Raw genomic sequence first — 17,764 nt, 5'->3', positions numbered from 1 at the left:
TTGGTGCTGGAGTTGCAGGACCATGCACCAAACTCTTCATGCCTACGGAAAGTTTTCGTAGCATCTTTCAGGCTGTAGTCTTTGCCATAAATCGGTGCATAGAGATAAACCTCCAACGCAACCATACTTAGCGACAGTCAAGCGGTCCTTAAAGCAATCTCTGCCTACGAGACCAAATCGTAACTGGTGCAGGAGTGCAGAGAACGGCTGAATAATCTAGCAGAACGTAACCAAGTGCAACTCATCTCTGTGTCCGGTCACAAAGGTATAGCTCATTGGCTGATGAGCTCGTCCTCTTCGCAGTATCCACATGGTTGGACCTGAATTCTTTATTGGGGTGAGTCCACATGCCATAAAAGAGCTGCTCCGCAAAGAAGAAGGAGTAGGTAGAGAGAGGTATTGGCAACAACTACAAGGTATGTGCCATGCCAAGTTGCTGATGAGGGGTAACAACTTCAACAAGTTTAAATAATCAATCAACCTTCCTAGGGACAAACTCAGATTACTGGTCGCATTCAACACTGCATGTTGAAGAAGCACTTATGGAACAAGGACCTAGTTGCGTAAATATCCGGTTCTGCGACAGAGAGCCTGAAACACCAGAACACCAACTAAGTGCAGATTGTATATCCCTGGAGCCATGTTTCAGATAGAGAACTGGCACCCAGCAGTATATTGGGCTTTATCAATATGCTGGGGCTGGGTGAGTCTTTGTGATTTGTAAGAGGCCACAATAGACCTAAGGTCACGGTACTATCAATCAATCAATCAAAAATATCGACACTCAGACGACATATACCAATAATGACGTTCAAGGACAAAAGTTTACCAACGCATGTTCGGAATATTGGAACAATCGAATAATAATCAAATTCCTCCATCACTTGACCAACTGCACAAATATAGGAACCGACCCTACATATGATATACAAAAAATACGTGTTTATTGAATCCTAACGGAGGAAAACTGATTTGGTGGTCTATATGAAAATCGAAAAAATTTAATATCGGTATTCTGCTTGAGGCGATTGTCTCATGTCTCTAATTGTCACAATGGTAATTTAGTGACTCTGTTAGTCAGGAGTCTCTTTTTGGTATGCTGGCAGAAATAGTATAGTAGCATGCAGTATAGTAGTATACTGTATCTGCCAGAATAACAAAATGAGACTCCTGACTCTCAGAATTACTAAATTAAAATTGTGACAATTAGAGACATGAGACAATCGTCTCAAGCAGATACCGATATAAGTGAACTAAAGTCCATTGAAGTTGATAAGGGCAATTCTTCATTAGAAGGCGACAACAGTAAAAAATATGCTAGGACAAAACATTACAAATTAATACCTATCATCTATTCGATAGACCTTGAAAGATGGCGAATCGAACAGCCAACTGGTATAGATACTATAAACTGGCATAATTAATAAAAAGGAGGATAACAAGTATTTAGACCATTTTAATAGGATAAACGGCTCATTTCTTGTACTGCATTCAAACAGATGACCTTAGCAGAGACTTAGGTAGCTCAGGAAGTGGCGAATCGAAGACATTGCATAATATTGATTTCGATATGAAACTATTTCTTATTATAATCGTATTGGTAACAGGAAAATCATTTTCTACAGAGCTACAATAATAAAGCTCTCGAGTTATCGATACGAGCAGTAGCGAAATATCCCTCCGAAAAAATATCTTTAAAGGTTTTCTTCGAGCAAATGATAGATCAAGAAGTTGACAACTTATTCTCATGAGCGGATTTATTTCACTGAGTTCAAAAAATCATGTTGACAATGATAGTTTTTTTTATTTTTTATGTACCAACATTTGTACTATTTACTATGCTTTAAAATAATAAATTTTCTTCGAAGCAGTATCAATAGACAATAACCGAGTTTTATGCGAATTGTTTGATATACGTATTGATAAGCAGCCATTCTTTGTATTTGTTGACCCAACAATCGCTGTTGCCAACGCTACCGCTACTGTTTGCGCTACTGTATTGATATGCCGCAAGTTCTCCATTGCGGAAATTGTACCGTGTCAGTGGATTATTGGCGGGCATCATGGCATGACCGCAACACATAACAACTTTATTATCCCGTAAATTTACGACTTTCCAGGTATGGTAAACTATCGGCACGGGAATGCGACTACACGTAACTAAACACATGTTGCACACACGAGTATGTGAGTTCCTTTCAAACAGTCAACCACATTATTGCGACTAAAGCGGACCGTTGTGGCTTGCAGTGTTGTTCTATGCTTCATTGTAGCGTAATCGAGACTTAAAATATTCTGGCCATGCGTCACGACGAAACGTCGCGTTCCGGCATATGTACCGACGTATGTGTACGTTTGTTGCAAATCTTTTGAGTTTGCGGCGGAGGTGTGCATTTCAAATTACGATGTGCCACATGCCACACGTCCACTTATTTAACAACAGACCGGCAAAAGCTTACAAACCTTGCTATATGTACATATTTATTACTATGTGCGGACCTTTGAATATTTGAGTTAAGGCAATTATGCTACGGCTGGGTTAAAATGCTATAAAAACCTTTTCGCCGTGCTCCTGGAACTGGTGCCGAAGTGGTTTAAAAGGGACACAGTTTGATCCAGAAGAAATTAGACCGCTTATTTTCTTACCGGTATATATGTTATTTTTGAGCGATCGTTATAGTAGAAAAATTGCAAAAAATCTCTTTTCGTTAGAAAATTCGATTCTCGTTCTCGAAAATCCGATAATCAGATTTCTAAGGAAGGATTTCTTAACTGAACTCTAATAGTAAAGTAACGTTGGTTCGAAGATGACTTTCCCATAGCTTGATTTCCAATGACCTCAGTTAAGAGATCATTACTTAGAAATCAGAGAATCGAAAAGTCCTCGATGAACGCATTGATAATTACGAAAACTCCTACATAATAGTAATACAAGTATATCCTCTTAACGATATTTTTGAACAGATATAGAATTCTTCAAACTGTAAGACTCTTCCCGCTGATGAATATAATCGAAGTTGAAGTCGAGGGGTCGCAATTACCTTCCGAGGGTAATACTATAATGTACTATAAGTACATTTTTAATCGGAAATTAGTGTCGAATCCTATTGCGCGGAGTAGTAGTGTTATAACGACATACAATGTTCTCCTAATAGTTTTAGCGAATACTGCCGAAATGATATTCAGAGCCGGCTATAAATCCAGGTCCGATCAAACATGTTGTTTTTAACGACTCCAGAACCTGGACCAACGAGAATTCATATGTGCCCATGGCTTGACAGGTATTAGAAAAAATAAAGTCTCTAGCCAGAAACTAGTAGCTTCGAAAAATACTTCCGAGTTAAGAGCTTCTGGTCAAATATAAATTTTGGTGCGTTCTCGCCTACTTCGATCCAATGGTTTTGGGAATAACTTACACAGTCCGTCCTATTTATTGTAGAGAAGGATAGATAGATAAATAGAAGATAATTGAGGCTTTGCACTCCAACATATGGTCAATTGTGCCCTCTCCTATATCACATATGGTCACAAAAGTTCAGAACCTTGAACAATTTTAGGAGCTTGCTGGGCGGGTTTGAGGAGATGTGATCCCTGTCCACGTATTTGGAAACGAGAGCCTTGAACCTGCTTCTACAAATTGCTGGACCATCTAGAATTAGGTGATCTGGAGTTTCGGATTCCATGTCGAAAAACCGGCAGTTTGCGCAAGAGACTATCCCCATGTCGGACAAGTGCTTCCTAAGCCCGCAGTGCCCTGTTTATAGCGCGACAAGGAGGCGGAATTTGTTTCGGGGGAGGTTGATCATATTCCTAAACTTTGTAACCTTGTACTCTCCCAGTAATAGCTGGATGTGGCGCATTCCTGCTGGCTCTTGGCAGTGCCGTTCTTTCCCCACTCTCTTCTCCGTGCGGAGCAATTCTTTATGGTGTGCGACCCTACCACAATACATGTTTCAGGTCTCATCATTCTGCACGCTGCCGCAGAGCGACCTAGTTCGTCGGCCAGCTTATTGCCGGCTACCTCTTTATGCTCCGGAACCCAGATCAAGTGTACACGGTTGCAATTTGATAGGCGATTCAGCCTTCCTATATACTCCTCCTCTAAGAACGATTTCTTAACAGAAATACAATTAAGTGCAGGAATGTTCCTGTGACAAAAAAAAAAAAAACACTATTAGAAACATTTTTTTTTCTGGTCGAGACCTTGTTCTGAAAAGTTTTTCACAATACTTCCCCTTATAGAAACCAACTTTTTTGTTTGGGGCTTCGTAAAATGCTGTCTATGGTTTGTGGGACTTAGTCATGAAATCCGTCTTGATATGTTATGCGGAAGGCTCGATGATCAAAAAAGGCGAAGCGAAGTGTGACCGGAAAGTGGATATTAGTGATTTTTTGATCTGCTTGCATTAATAACGATAAAATTATAACGCTCTTATATATGTATAATATTTTTATGCCAGCATCAACACAGATCCCTGAGCTAATATTTGGTATCGTATGGGCAAGACAACTTCATCCAAACTAACGGCTGAAGCTGTAAAAGCTTCTGAATAGTGTCCGAAGCGGAAAGTGGATGCTTGGAAAGCTTTTAACGGGGCTTAATTGACAAAAACAGGGTCAAACGGTTTGCGAATTAGCGACCGAAAGGAACAAACAACTCAGTCTACTTTCGGCCAAACCACTTAGCCGCCTACAAAGCGCAGAAAGTGGACGAATATCTTCTTCTTCTAATGCCTTTTCGCTTTTATGAAATATTTCCTCAATTAAACGGTCAAAACAGCTGTAAACTTTTCATTGGGATTAAGTGCAGGCGAGCATTGCCTCTAATTGAAATAGTCGCTGTCGATCGAGAAATAATTTGATTTACTGCAGGGTTCGCGAACACAAACCAACATGACAATATAGCGGCCACGGCATGCACGAGGACATGCCACATACAAATGTGCATAACAACAACATGCATGTGTCCGTGCACTACAACAAAATGTGCCGTTTTTTATCGCCTATTACTTTTATTTCTTGCTTTTCGGGCCCCCACTTGGTGCAATTGTCTGCCAACTGTGGCACAGCCAACATCCAGTCTGGCTATTTATTGCCGCTGCGCGTACACACATGAGTGCTGTTGTTTTGCCCATTGCCGTTAGTGCTGTTGCATGCCACAAGGGCAAATTATTGACTTCTTTGTTTGGTACTGCTTGTAGCGCTAATTCCAAGCAATTGAAAACTTGCGTCCGCAAAGTTCTACACACGCACACTCACACACACACACACGCGAACATGACACACGTTTGTTGTGTGTGCCATGAATGTGCATAAACCGTTGCATGGCCACAAGTTGCGATTTCATTGGCCGCCAATTGGTGGAGTGCGTTCATCTGTGGGACGCTGCGCTACTCAAGTTCAGTGGCGCTTAAGTGGACGATTTGAACAAAGTGTTTTGCATGCGTGGCACCGGAGTACGTAGAAACGTTGGTAGTAGCATTGCACTTAAATATTTTATAGCTCATCGTTTAATATTTGCATGCGCAAACATATTGACACACATACAGTCATAAATATACATATGTACTTATATGTAGATTTGGTTGCATTGCGCCTACGCGTCATGTAAGTGAATGTGGCATATTTGCTTGCACTGTGTGGCATGTAGCACAAGTGTTTAAAACTACATAGTAGACATACATATGTACATATGCAGGCATGTAAATATTTATGCATTTCCTTGCAAAAATGTTTCTCCCTCCAAACTTTATTAGCGCCAGCAGAAATGCCGATAAAATTCGCAGACGCGCTCATTGAAATGCATAACCATAAAATCGCAACATATTTAACGATGAAATCGATTAATGTGGAATTTCAAAGAAATTTTCATGTGCGCACACATGCGCGTAAATAAATATAGACACACAAATAAATTTAGACACATTCACTCATAAAAGCGTAGAGAACACTTTCGCACGAATTGCAATTGCCACAACATTGGTCTGGCTGATGAAATGCTTGCCTTTCAATTTCGGCGAAAATAATAAATTTTTTATTGCTATGTTACATATTGAAAACAATGTGAACTTTTGACTGCCGCAGTATATAATTTCATTTTTAATTTATTGCCACGAAAGTAGAAACTTTTTCACTCGAACTGGGTGTGTCAGGTCTGTCCAGAAGGAAACATCAGAGACTCTATAACATACAAATGAATATAATGATCGAAATGACAAGCTGAGTTGAATTAGTAATGTCCGTTTGTCTATCCGCCTGTCCATCCATCTGTTTACATGCCAAGTAGTAAAGTTTTTGAGATATCGCTCTTCAACTTTGCCCACATTCTTTTCTTTACAAGAAGCTTCAAACTTGTCGGAACCGCCAATATCGGACCACTACAGCATATAGCTGCCATCAAACTGAACGCTGAGAATCAAACATGGGGGAGTTTAACCCACTGCAGTACTCGCGACTTGGCTTCCTCGTTACTGTTGACAGTCATAACTTCAAAGTCGTAGATAACTTTGTCTATTTTGAAACACTTCAACCTCGAAAATCAAAGCAGAATAACTCTTGCCAACAGGTGCTACTTCAGACTGAGTAGGCAATTGAGAAGTAAAGTTCTCTCTCGACAAGCAAAGATTAAATTCTACAAGTTAATCATCATCGCCGTCCTGCTATAAGGTGCAAAGGCATGGACGATGGCAACATATGAGGAATCGTCTTTTCGAGTTTTCGAAAGAAAGGTTATGCGAAGGATGGACCATTAATCTTGACAACAGAGAATACCGCAGTCGTTGGAACGATGAGTAGCACGAGATATACGACGACATTGACATAGTTCAGCGGATTATAAGTCAGCGGCTACGTTGCCTAGGTTATATCGTCCGAAAGGATGAACACACTCCAGATCTGAGAGTATTCGACGCAGTTTCCGCCAAGGGGAACAGAGGAAGAGAAAGACTTCCACTCCGTTGGAAAGAGCAGGTGGACAAAATCCTGTAAATAAGAAGAGGATTCTCTTGATGTTTCTAAGGTTTCTAAGAGAAGATCTTGCTTTAAGTACATAAGTAACTTGAAGGATATTTTTTGCAAAAAACATCCCGGGAGAAATTGATTGAAGAGGAGTGTATTATATTCTTAAGCTGAAATCAGCTGGGCCTCCCTATGAAAGTGTTCGAGGGGAGACACGAAGCGGTCGACTGACCTGTAAGTAGCCAGCAACGTTTCTTTGTCCTTTCCTCAAGTGCTGCCAGCTAGTGACTTGGGGATATTGTTGCAAGCTTATACTTTGATCGTATATGGCGTAAAGTACAAACTATCAAACCTAACATCCAAAATTCTTGTATTGTTCACTGTCGGAATTTTAACGTCGTTGACAAAAATGAAAACTAGCCAATATTCCTTAGTCCAGTTGGTAAATATGGTTCTTGGTAATATACTAGGGGAAAGTTTTAGGCTCTTTACATTGAAGAGGAAGAAAGGTTAAGGAGGTGGGCGTTCACTTTCGAAGGCATCTCATCGATTTCAGTCGGGTGGGATAACCCATAACTATCATTAATTGTTATTACCTTGTAAATATTTAGTCTTGACGTTAATTCAATTAAAATCAAATATCGATAAAATCAGCAATTTATGAGGCAACGGTCGTTCATAAAGTACTTTTGACTTTTATTTCTAATATTGTCATTAATAACTCTCAAACTGCCCAGAATATTACTGCCTTATTATTCACCTATATCCAAAGAAGAAGTTAGATACCTGCCGGACTACCATACTTTGAGCAGTGACGGGATGTAACTTAAAGTCTCCAGAGTGATATCTGTATGAATCCAGATGAGGATGTTAAAAATGTGATGGAATACAATACTTCGAACAGTGACAAGATATCTCTGGATGTTTCCATAATATTACCGTTATAACATCCATATGAATACAGATGAAACAAGTAAGGAAGGGCTAAGTTCGGATGTCATCGAACATTTTATACTCTCGCATGATAAAGTGATAATCGAGATTTCATTATCCGTCATTTACATATTTTTTTATTTTGCTGTAAAATTAATTAGAATTAAGTTCTGAGAGATTTACCGATATTTTCGGTGAAAAATTAGGTTAGGTTAGGTTAGGCACTGAGTTCTTCGTGTTCGATATAAGGGACCTTGAAAAGTTATAGTCCGATCACAACAATTTTTCCACAAGGGATACCTCAGCTCAAATACCGTATTTGTGTAAAGTTTTATTCCGCTATCATCATTGGTTCCTAATGTATATATTATACAGAGAAGGCATCAGATGGAATTCAAAATAGCGTTATATTGGAAGAAGGCGTGGTTGTGAACCGATTTCACCCATATTTCGTACGTGTCATCAAGGTGTTAAGAAAATGTTATATACCGAATTTCATTGAAATCGGTAGAGTAGTTCCTGAGATATGGTTTTTGATCCATAAGTGGGCGATGCCACGCCCATTTTCAATTTCTAAAAAAAGCCTGGGTACAGCTTCCTTCTGCCACTTCTTCCGTAAAATTTAGTGTTTCTGACGTTTTTTGTTAGTCGGTTAACGTACTTTTAGTGATTTTCAACATAACCTTTGTATGAGAGGTGGGCGTGGTTATTATCCGATTTCTTTCATTTTTGAACTGTATATGGAAATGCTTGAAAGAAACGACTCTATAGAGTTTGGTTGACATAGCTATAGTAGTTTCCGAGATATGTACAAAAAACTTAGTAGGGGGCGGAGCCACGCCCACTTTTCTAAAAAAAATACGTATAAATATGCCCCTTTCTAATGCGATCCCTTGTGCCAAATTTCATTTTAATATCTTTATATATGGCTTAGTTATGACACTTTATAGGTTTTCGGTTTCCGCCATTTTATGGGCGTGGCAGTGGGCCGATTTTGCCCATCTTCGAACTTAACCTTCTTATGGAGCCAAGAAATACGTGTACATCACGATATCTCAATTTTTACTCAAGTTACAGCTTGCACGGACGGACGGACAGACGGACGGACGGACAGACAGACATCCGGATTTCAACTCTACTCGTCACACTGATCACTTTGGTATATATAACCCTATATCTGACTCTTTTAGTTTTAGGACTTACAAACAACCGTTATGTGAACAAAACTATAATACTCTCCTTAGCAACTTTGTTGCGAGAGTATAAAAATTAGGGACCTGTCATTAATAATAAAGCGAACTATTCTGCACACTACATCATGTTCGAAGCATACCCTCTCCTGAAGAATATAAAGAAGAGCTTTCTAAAGAAGACTGAGGTTATCGGACCTTAAGTAAAATTAAACTTAAATACCATAACTAACCACTCCTCTCAAAAATATAGGTGTAAGGCAAACTAGACAAAAAGCAGTTGCCTAAGGAAACTGAAGTAATCCTCAATTCCGATATGAATTTTATGTCTGGTTGAACTCGTAATTATGTAAACTAGATCCATACTGCCATATCCAATTTATGTAAATCGTTAATTATAGAAATCCTGCGTCAAATTCAAGACTTCTTTGGAGGGTCTCTCAAACCGCTAATACATTTTTTGATTACCAACAAAACACCTGGTTGTATAGGATCTAGTAATAAGTAATTCACTGACAATATTTCAATACTAAACGAGCTCAAAATAATTTCTCCAACTAAAATCATAGAGACCAAAATAAGCACTCTGTGAGTTTGGGTTTATCAGCAGATATGTCAAGTTGATATAAAACATAATAGTATCAGATTTAACACAACTTGACTTTGTTGAGACACTAAAATTTATATAATCCAATAAAGTAATGATAAGCAAATAAATATTGACTAAGGAAGTATTAAATTTGCTCACCAACATGATTGACTTTATTGGCTTGAACGCGTGGGACATTACATCAAACCAAACGATTAGCTAATCAAACTGTGTTGGCTTCTTTACAAGCGCATAGTAAGCTTAGTGTAATCGATTCTTTTATTGCCACAGCCATACACATGCAACACAAGAAAGTACTACTTTAGTGCTTGGCCCCCGAACTCGCGAATAACACGGAAAATTGTGCGCCCGCTAGCCTGAATAGCCGCGCATTCTTCTGGCCTGAGCCTGAGCCGCGCGCTGCCGCTGCTGCTGCTGTGGTCACTCATAAATAATGTGCATTGCCCCAGTAGTATGCGCTCTCTTCGCATTTTATGGCCGCCAACTTGTTGCGAACTGACGTAAATTGCCACTGCACTTGGGTGGTCGGTCGGGCAATTCTCTTTATTGCACACAAGTATTGAATGGATCGATAGGTTGCGCACGCGCCGGCCTTATGCACGGCCGCTATGCCGTGAAACAGCTGCAGATGAGCACAACGCAGCCCCAAACTTTCTCTCAAACTCGGCGGTGTAGTCCATGCCGGAGGCGGTAACGTTACAACGCGACAAACGCAGCTATGCTTTCTACGTGTCTGTAGGCGTTTCATATGTTCATATGACTTTATTAAATGGCAAGAGAGAAAAGTGATGGCGACGTCATGGCCAATTGCCGTCATAATTATCATTTGCTCGGAGACCAGGCGACGCACCGTTAAACTATCGTATGAAGCAGACAAACGGGCGATGGTCTAACTACCAAGATGTACATATACATACATATGTATATATGTTTATATAGTATATATATGTAGATATGTGTGTTGCATGCTGAGTACATAACTAACTATTAAACACAAGCTGGTTGTTTCCAATGTGAAGCCGTCAAACGTGCTTCAACAGTAGCAACGCCAATATTTACACGGGTTTGATGAGTGCGCGCGCACACCGTTGACACCGGTGTGTCCAAATTGAAAGCAACGCGCTGCCACATTGAAAACTAAACGGCGACAATTATGGCTCTGCTGCTGCGCCGCGTACCGGCAGCAAATATTTCAGATGAATGGCAAATAAACAATCAACACCGTCAGCGCGCAGTTCGAGTGATTTTATTGCACACCTTTCATGAAGATTAATTAATTAATGAGCCCATAAGCTATTGCTGACAACACTTTAATTGTCTGGCAATTATTACCTGCCTCGCCTGTGTGTTTGTATGTTACAGGTGGCTCGTAACTCACTTCCTCAACTATTTGATTGGGTTAGTGGCGTGAAATTGTTGGTGGTCACGTTGACTATCGCGCACACACATGGAGATTTAAATTTAATTATATAATTGTGGGAAGCAAACAATTTATGGGTTTATGTAACATTTATGTTTATGTAAACAAGGTAAACATGCTGGGTAGTGCTGAGTTCGGGTGCAGTTTAAGTACTTTCGAAAATTTTGCAAGGGTCGAGTTTTTGGTATAAGGGGTTACAGGGGTTTACGCATATCAAAAAATCGAACTTTTTTATGCTATTATAAATTCTCCAAAATCTCTTAAATATTGTCTTAAATTTTCAAGTTGATCTGAGTTATGGTTTCGAAGATACTGCCTTGAGAACTTGTGTGCTCGAGGCTAGCTTGGCTGCCGTCTTTAAACGCGTTTTTCTCGAAACTGTGTTTTTGAAGTCGGTTGGCAAGGTGTCTGCAAAAAATCCAATATTCACTTGTTTTCCTTCGTCTAAGTTCTAAGTTAAAGTTTTAGCTAAAACACGTAAGCCCTACTTAATACTTGAAAGTATCCGAAATACTTCTTAAAATAGATATCAATCCAAATCTAACCTAACAGAGAAGGATGCCCATTACCCAACGCAGAGATAGGTGAATGAGAATGGTGAAGCAAAAACTTAGTCTATCCATCCCAAACGTCAACCTGAGGTTCCCGCGGTACCGCCTGTTTACAACCAACGACGCTCCAACGACCGAGCAAAGACGGTATAATTCTATCATCTGTAAAAGGAAACGCCTATGCCGCGACCAGATTAGAGGTAATACCACCAACTCAGGAACTAGGCTTGAAGTCAGAAGGCAAACCACCTACTCAAAATAAATCTCTTGATTAGCGAAACCGAAATGTGGTCCTAAAGGCTAATCCATTTCGAGGATCCCTACTTTTTTGAAGATTATCTCTTTCAGATATGGCTACGTCTCAGAGTTCCATCTGTTGAGTCCAATGGTTACGTTCTCATCGCTGAACAAAATTTGGGTTCAAAGCGTCAGATCTTCTTTGAAGTTTTCAACAGATTTAACATGTGGACATAAAATGCTCCAAGTCGTTCCATACGTCAGTCCGAATTGCTGCGAACGGCGCCGAATCGACTTTCCACGGTCTTTGTACTTCTCAGCTACGGCTCCTATATTTTCTCTCGGTGGAATCCTGGATCTCAAGATGGGTGTTGTTGTTGCGAATAGTACGCTCAGTATGACGATTATTTTCAAAATAAACTAGACAGTGCCGGACTAATTTTTAAACTGACTCGTATTAAGCAGACTATTTTAGTAAGTTACCACTTATCCAAACTTATATTTCAAACATATTTACTAAAAAGTTAAAGCAATCGCGAGATTTTGAATAATACCGATATATAAGAAGGGGATCTGAATTTCACAATATTTACTCAAAAGTGTAAGATGGAGTTCGACGTGAATTATTTCAGCAACATGTAGGCCCATCAAGGACTAGTGTCTATCGAGGGTTTTGTGAATTCAATCGAGGCCATAGATTACTCCAAGACGAAATTCGTAAAGGTCGTACAAAATCCATTGTTCCGGATTGATGCTGTACGCAAACTAATATGGCAAGATCGTCTGGCCTATTATGAGATTGAGACAACTATAGGCATACATTTAATGTTTTAGGAACATTTGACTGTACAAAAACATTTGTTTACACTGGATCCCATACAATTTCTCAATCCCTGAAAAAAAACTCTCGTGTTGATTGATCAATGGCGCTTCGAAACACTTCTATGGCATCGTCATATTTTCACAGGACAAAAATGCTTCGATACTAGGCGAAACTGGGACCCAACTCAGTTGCCCGACTTGGAGCGTGTGTATTTCTAATACACTCTATGTATTCTCTATCTCAACGAACCCTTCATACTTTTCTATGCAAAATATACGAAATTTATTATTATGATCAATAAAGTATTTTGACACAGTTTCGCCTTGCAAATTGTTAACGATTGACCCAATAAACTTTTCCTCGAAATTTGACTTCATTCACCTCCCCTAGCTTCAGGTAAATAAGTGCCACATTTAATGTACCTCAGATATATCAACTGACTTTTTGTTATCTCCGTTTCTCAAAACCTTTGCATTGCGACCGTCAGCTAACTACCGGTGAACGCTAAATCATTGCCGGCACAATGACACATTTCGCAAAAGTCTACACTGATAACATTCCGTTTTCATGTAGCAGCAGCAATTCTACAAATATTTGCCATGCACTTATGCTCCTGAATATCTGGTGTTCCCAGTTATTCGGTGAAGTTTACAAGTTTAAACGCTTGTATGTGTTGTGTACTGGCGTGCCGACGATTTAAGCAAAACTGATAAATGGACGTAAGCTTAAAAGAATGAGATACTATGTGTTATGTATCCGAAATAAAGTTGGTTGCTTCTCAAACAATGGATGCCCTGCAGGCAAGGCTATATGAGGAAAATGTGCAAAAAAGTATATGCTTTTCATTGGAAATAGAGTTTTTGGAATCCTATATCATTATATGGGCTTCAGTGCATATTTATTTAAGATTGGACGAAGATGTGTAATTTCCTTAAGGGGTAGCTGTCAAACCACCTGTCAACTTATATACAAATGTTTGACATAGTCAGAGGTATTCTCAACGGGTATGTTCAGAGCAATTCTGCTAATACTCTTTAGGCTCTCATAAAACCATTCAGATGATTTTTTGATGAAAATCCGGATAATTTTCTCAACCCAATCCATGAACACACGACGATTCTGGTGGTCAAGCGGCTTCACTTCTTGAGTCAGTTAGATCTTGTACGGATGTAGGCCAAGATCTATTCGCAAAATTTGCCACAATGTCACAGTGATGCCCAAGGCTTAAGAACGACGTATGAGAGACTGATTTGGGTCTTTCCTTCTTTGTCTCACTGGTACGGGAAAATTTTGTACTGTGCCTGTAGATTCAAATTTGAAATGGCAAAAGGTCGGGGAAAAACTATGTTGTCGTTTGAGCTATTGGTCTACTTTAGTACCGTTCTTTTTGAGAAACACTTATAATTGAGTTTAAAGTGGCAAATACTTGAAAGCATTAATGGGTCAAACTTTTGTAAACAGTAATAATGATAATAGTTCCTCTTTTCTTTAAGTCAATGTGAATATTACCTAGTTGCTAAATATTTCTAAAAAGACAGAGACTGAGAGCCATAGAGCGTCGAAAACCATCACTCTGTTAATACGAATTTTGGATGGCGGAATCAGACCAAGAAACGATTCACCTATAAAATATCAAGTGATTTAACTCCGTAAGACATCCTTTAGTGTGGTCAAGGCTATGCTTTTAGAAAAGAACTACTGGCCAAAAGGAAGCTAACATTCGGAGTTTTACTGACAAACTAAGGTCAACTAAGCTGGAAAAATGCTTCAAAACTATTGACAAAAGAGGAAGATCTTCACTGATTATTTTCAATCAATAAATGACGCATAGTTTTCGTTCTAGTATAGCCAAAATACGTGTCATATCGAAACAGTTCTTGTATTTTGTTTGAAGTCGAAATTCTCTCTCTTCTCAAAATTGGTATAAGATGGACTTATTACAAGATTTCATTATTAGACACCAAGAAATTTGTATTTACTTTAGAGTGGCCACGGCTTTTAAAAAAGGAGCTGCTTACCAGAAAGAAGCGTTACTGGCAAGATAAGGTCGACAAAGCTGGAGAAATGTTTCTAATCTTCGGAAAATAGAGAAAGATCTTCACTCATTCATTTCAATCAATAAATGACGCATAGTTTTTGTTCTAATAAAAGAAACTAGACAATCGATAAAGATAGCAGATTCTAACGCACCAGTCGACATATAGATGGCGCCACCAGGGGACGCTAGATTCAAAAAGTCCTGTTTACTTTGGAACATATCGTGTATATAAGTATTAAGTGACTGAGTCTTACCAGTAGAACCCTAGCACTGACCACGGCGGAAGTTAGGAAGTTTGAAGAAAATTACGCGTAGATAGGGACCCGAAGGGTTATTATGTTTAATATTAATATTACCGATTTATTATTCTTTCAGCCATCGATATTTTATTTGAGTATTTTTTAGAGTTTTCTACTTACTCTGACTTTGCACATATGCATTGTGATCCTTTTGCACACCTTCCGGCGTATCCAAGGTATATTTTCTTTTTATTTCCTGCTCTCTGGAGCCTCTATCAGGTTCATCATCAGCATATTCCTGCAAAATAAGACCGAAAAAGAAGGTTGTAACTTAAAAACCGAACTTTATATTTGTGATCGTGAAATAATAATATTTTATTTAAATAAAATGGTGCTTATTTAATTTTTTCGAACTTGCAGGTACGTTGCTTTTACGTAAAACGCCGCTACCTGGTAACTGTGACTGCTTTGAGTACATACTTGGTTTCAGATTTTTACGTCCATAACTACAATACAATTGTTAAAATACCAAATTTTCCATTTATATAAACAAGTATACGATTTCAAAATTGTTATGTCTTATAAAATAATCCGCTACTCGACTTTCTTCCATACTCCCAGCCATGAACGAGGCCTGAAATGAAAGTCATAAAGTGCGCATTGGCTCTTCATTGCAGCGCAGCTACCAGTAAATACCCAATTCAAAATCAATAAAAAATCGTAATCATTTCCTTCTTAAATTGATTATAATTTTGTTTGTCTTCAACGCGTTAAATTTCAACAATATGTTACACATGGGAGCATGGCACATGATATAACGGAGTGTAACGTATGGTTTTCCATAAATCTCTTAATTAGGCCTTTCATTGATTTAATGAGCTTTTATTAACGCTTTGATATTGATACGTTCATAAATTTATGCATAAACGTACATATACATATATATGTATTTCGGTAGGTTCATGTTACATGCATACATACAAGTTAATATATAAGTACATATATATTTATGTAGGCATATTAAAAATATCCGCGGTATCATTGTATAATTACATAAGGTCAGTAAAGTAATAAAATTTGTCAGCGGAATTTTTGGCTCCCCATTTAAATAGAAAAGAAAAGTGACCGCCTTCAAATAGCCACTTATCTGCTATCTACAATATTTTGGCGCTTTGGTCTATTGTTCGGTTGCAACGAGTGGAATTTATCGGAGTATTTAAATACATCACTAAAAATGCTTGCTTTTTTATCTATTGACAGCCGAGGAATGCACCACGACATTAGGTCTACTGCCCCTTTTTTATCTATTGTATATTGGCATTTATACCAGTTGTATGTTCGATTTACCACACTGCAAAGCTTGACGAATCGAAAGTAGTTAGCGTTCGATATCCGAATTGTTCATACTCGCTAGCTTCGGTCCATCCACACAGCAAAATGTATATTGCTATTAAAGAGTTATGCCCATTTAGAGACCTGAAAAAGGCCTAACTTTCATAATTTATTCTGGGATTAAACAAAGGAGCTGAACTTTTCCGTTTTAACTGTTATTAAACAAGTACAAGGTGTGTTCCAAAGTAAACAGGACCTTTTGAATATATATGTCGACTGGTGAGTTAAAAGCTATCTTTATCGATTGTTCAGTGAGAATTTCATGACATTTCATTAATTGGAAGTGAAGTTATTGCGTTTTAAGTGTCAGTATTCGAACAAAGAGCCAACATTAAATTTTGTTTTAAAGTTGGTAAAACTTTTACCGAAACGTGTCAGTTGATAAAACAAGTTTATGGCGATGATTGCCTATCCCGTAGCAGAGAGCACGAGTGGTTTCAACATTTTCTATCATCGTGAGGACATAAATGACGAGCAACATGTGGGCCAATCAAAATCCGTGATCACCGCAAATTCCATTGAAACTGTGGGTGAATTCATCAAGAATCAGCTGAAATCTTCATTGAAATTCGTGGAATGGAATGGAATGGAACGTCATCAGAACATCGATTTATCGCATTTTGACCGAACATCTGGACTTATGAAAGGTGTATGCACTGGCGGCCATACGGCTATTCAAGCAGAAGGAGATTACTTTGTATAAAATAATTTGATTTTGTCGAAAAAACCATTTGATCCGTTTTTTTAAAGACCAGTTTACTTTGGAACACTCTTTGTAATATGCCCTTTTGACAAAAATGGGTTAAATCAGTAATCAAATTACCGTAGATCAATCACTACACTATACTTAAGTAACTGTTGGACCATCAGACAATCACGTAGAATGCAACTAGTCTCATCGTCCTCATCATTTATGTATACAGCATATTTCTTTATATTGCTCGATTAGTTTCAAGTGTTTCAAACAATCATGTGGAGGGTAAACGCGGTTCATAATTTTCGAAATTATCATATCAAGCCATAGAAGTTGCTAGACAATTTTAAAGGAATCAGCAACAATTGTTTTAAACAGACATGTTACATTGTTATGTATTGTGACAAAAAGCATCCGGAATTTGTAATTAAATTCCCATGGTAAATGATATATCAAACAATGTATTTTGCTAAGTTGCAGAGACTGCCCTTAACTCCTATGCCAATAGGAGCGCGATCTGTCGGCCAGTTTCTTTACAGCAGCTGCTTAATTCGGTACACCTCGCACTACTGAGACTATCGATTTTTACCATGGATAAAAATATCGTTGAAGGAATTTGTCTTAAATTTTGTATTTCTAAACAAATTTCGTGTGCGGAATGGTGGCAAACGTTGGAACAA

The 17,764-nt window shown here is 38.6% G+C and overlaps 1 protein-coding gene across 5 annotated transcripts in view; it reads right to left on the bottom strand.

The window, feature by feature from the left end:
- The window catches only part of LOC105223801 (uncharacterized), a 41,770-nt gene that overhangs the window by 8,990 nt on the left and 15,016 nt on the right, over positions 1-17,764 (bottom strand). For all 5 annotated transcript variants that reach the window (XM_011201655.4, XM_011201653.4, XM_011201656.4 and 2 more), the window contains exon 3: positions 15,179-15,296. In XM_011201655.4, coding sequence (XP_011199957.2) covers positions 15,179-15,296 — 118 coding nt within the window. The remainder of the gene's footprint in view (positions 1-15,178; positions 15,297-17,764) is intronic.

This window comes from Bactrocera dorsalis, chromosome 1 (genome assembly GCF_023373825.1).
Source record: "Bactrocera dorsalis isolate Fly_Bdor chromosome 1, ASM2337382v1, whole genome shotgun sequence".
In the NCBI taxonomy this organism is placed as follows: Eukaryota; Metazoa; Arthropoda; class Insecta; order Diptera; family Tephritidae; genus Bactrocera; species Bactrocera dorsalis.
This window is presented reverse-complemented; position numbering and strand designations above follow the sequence as displayed.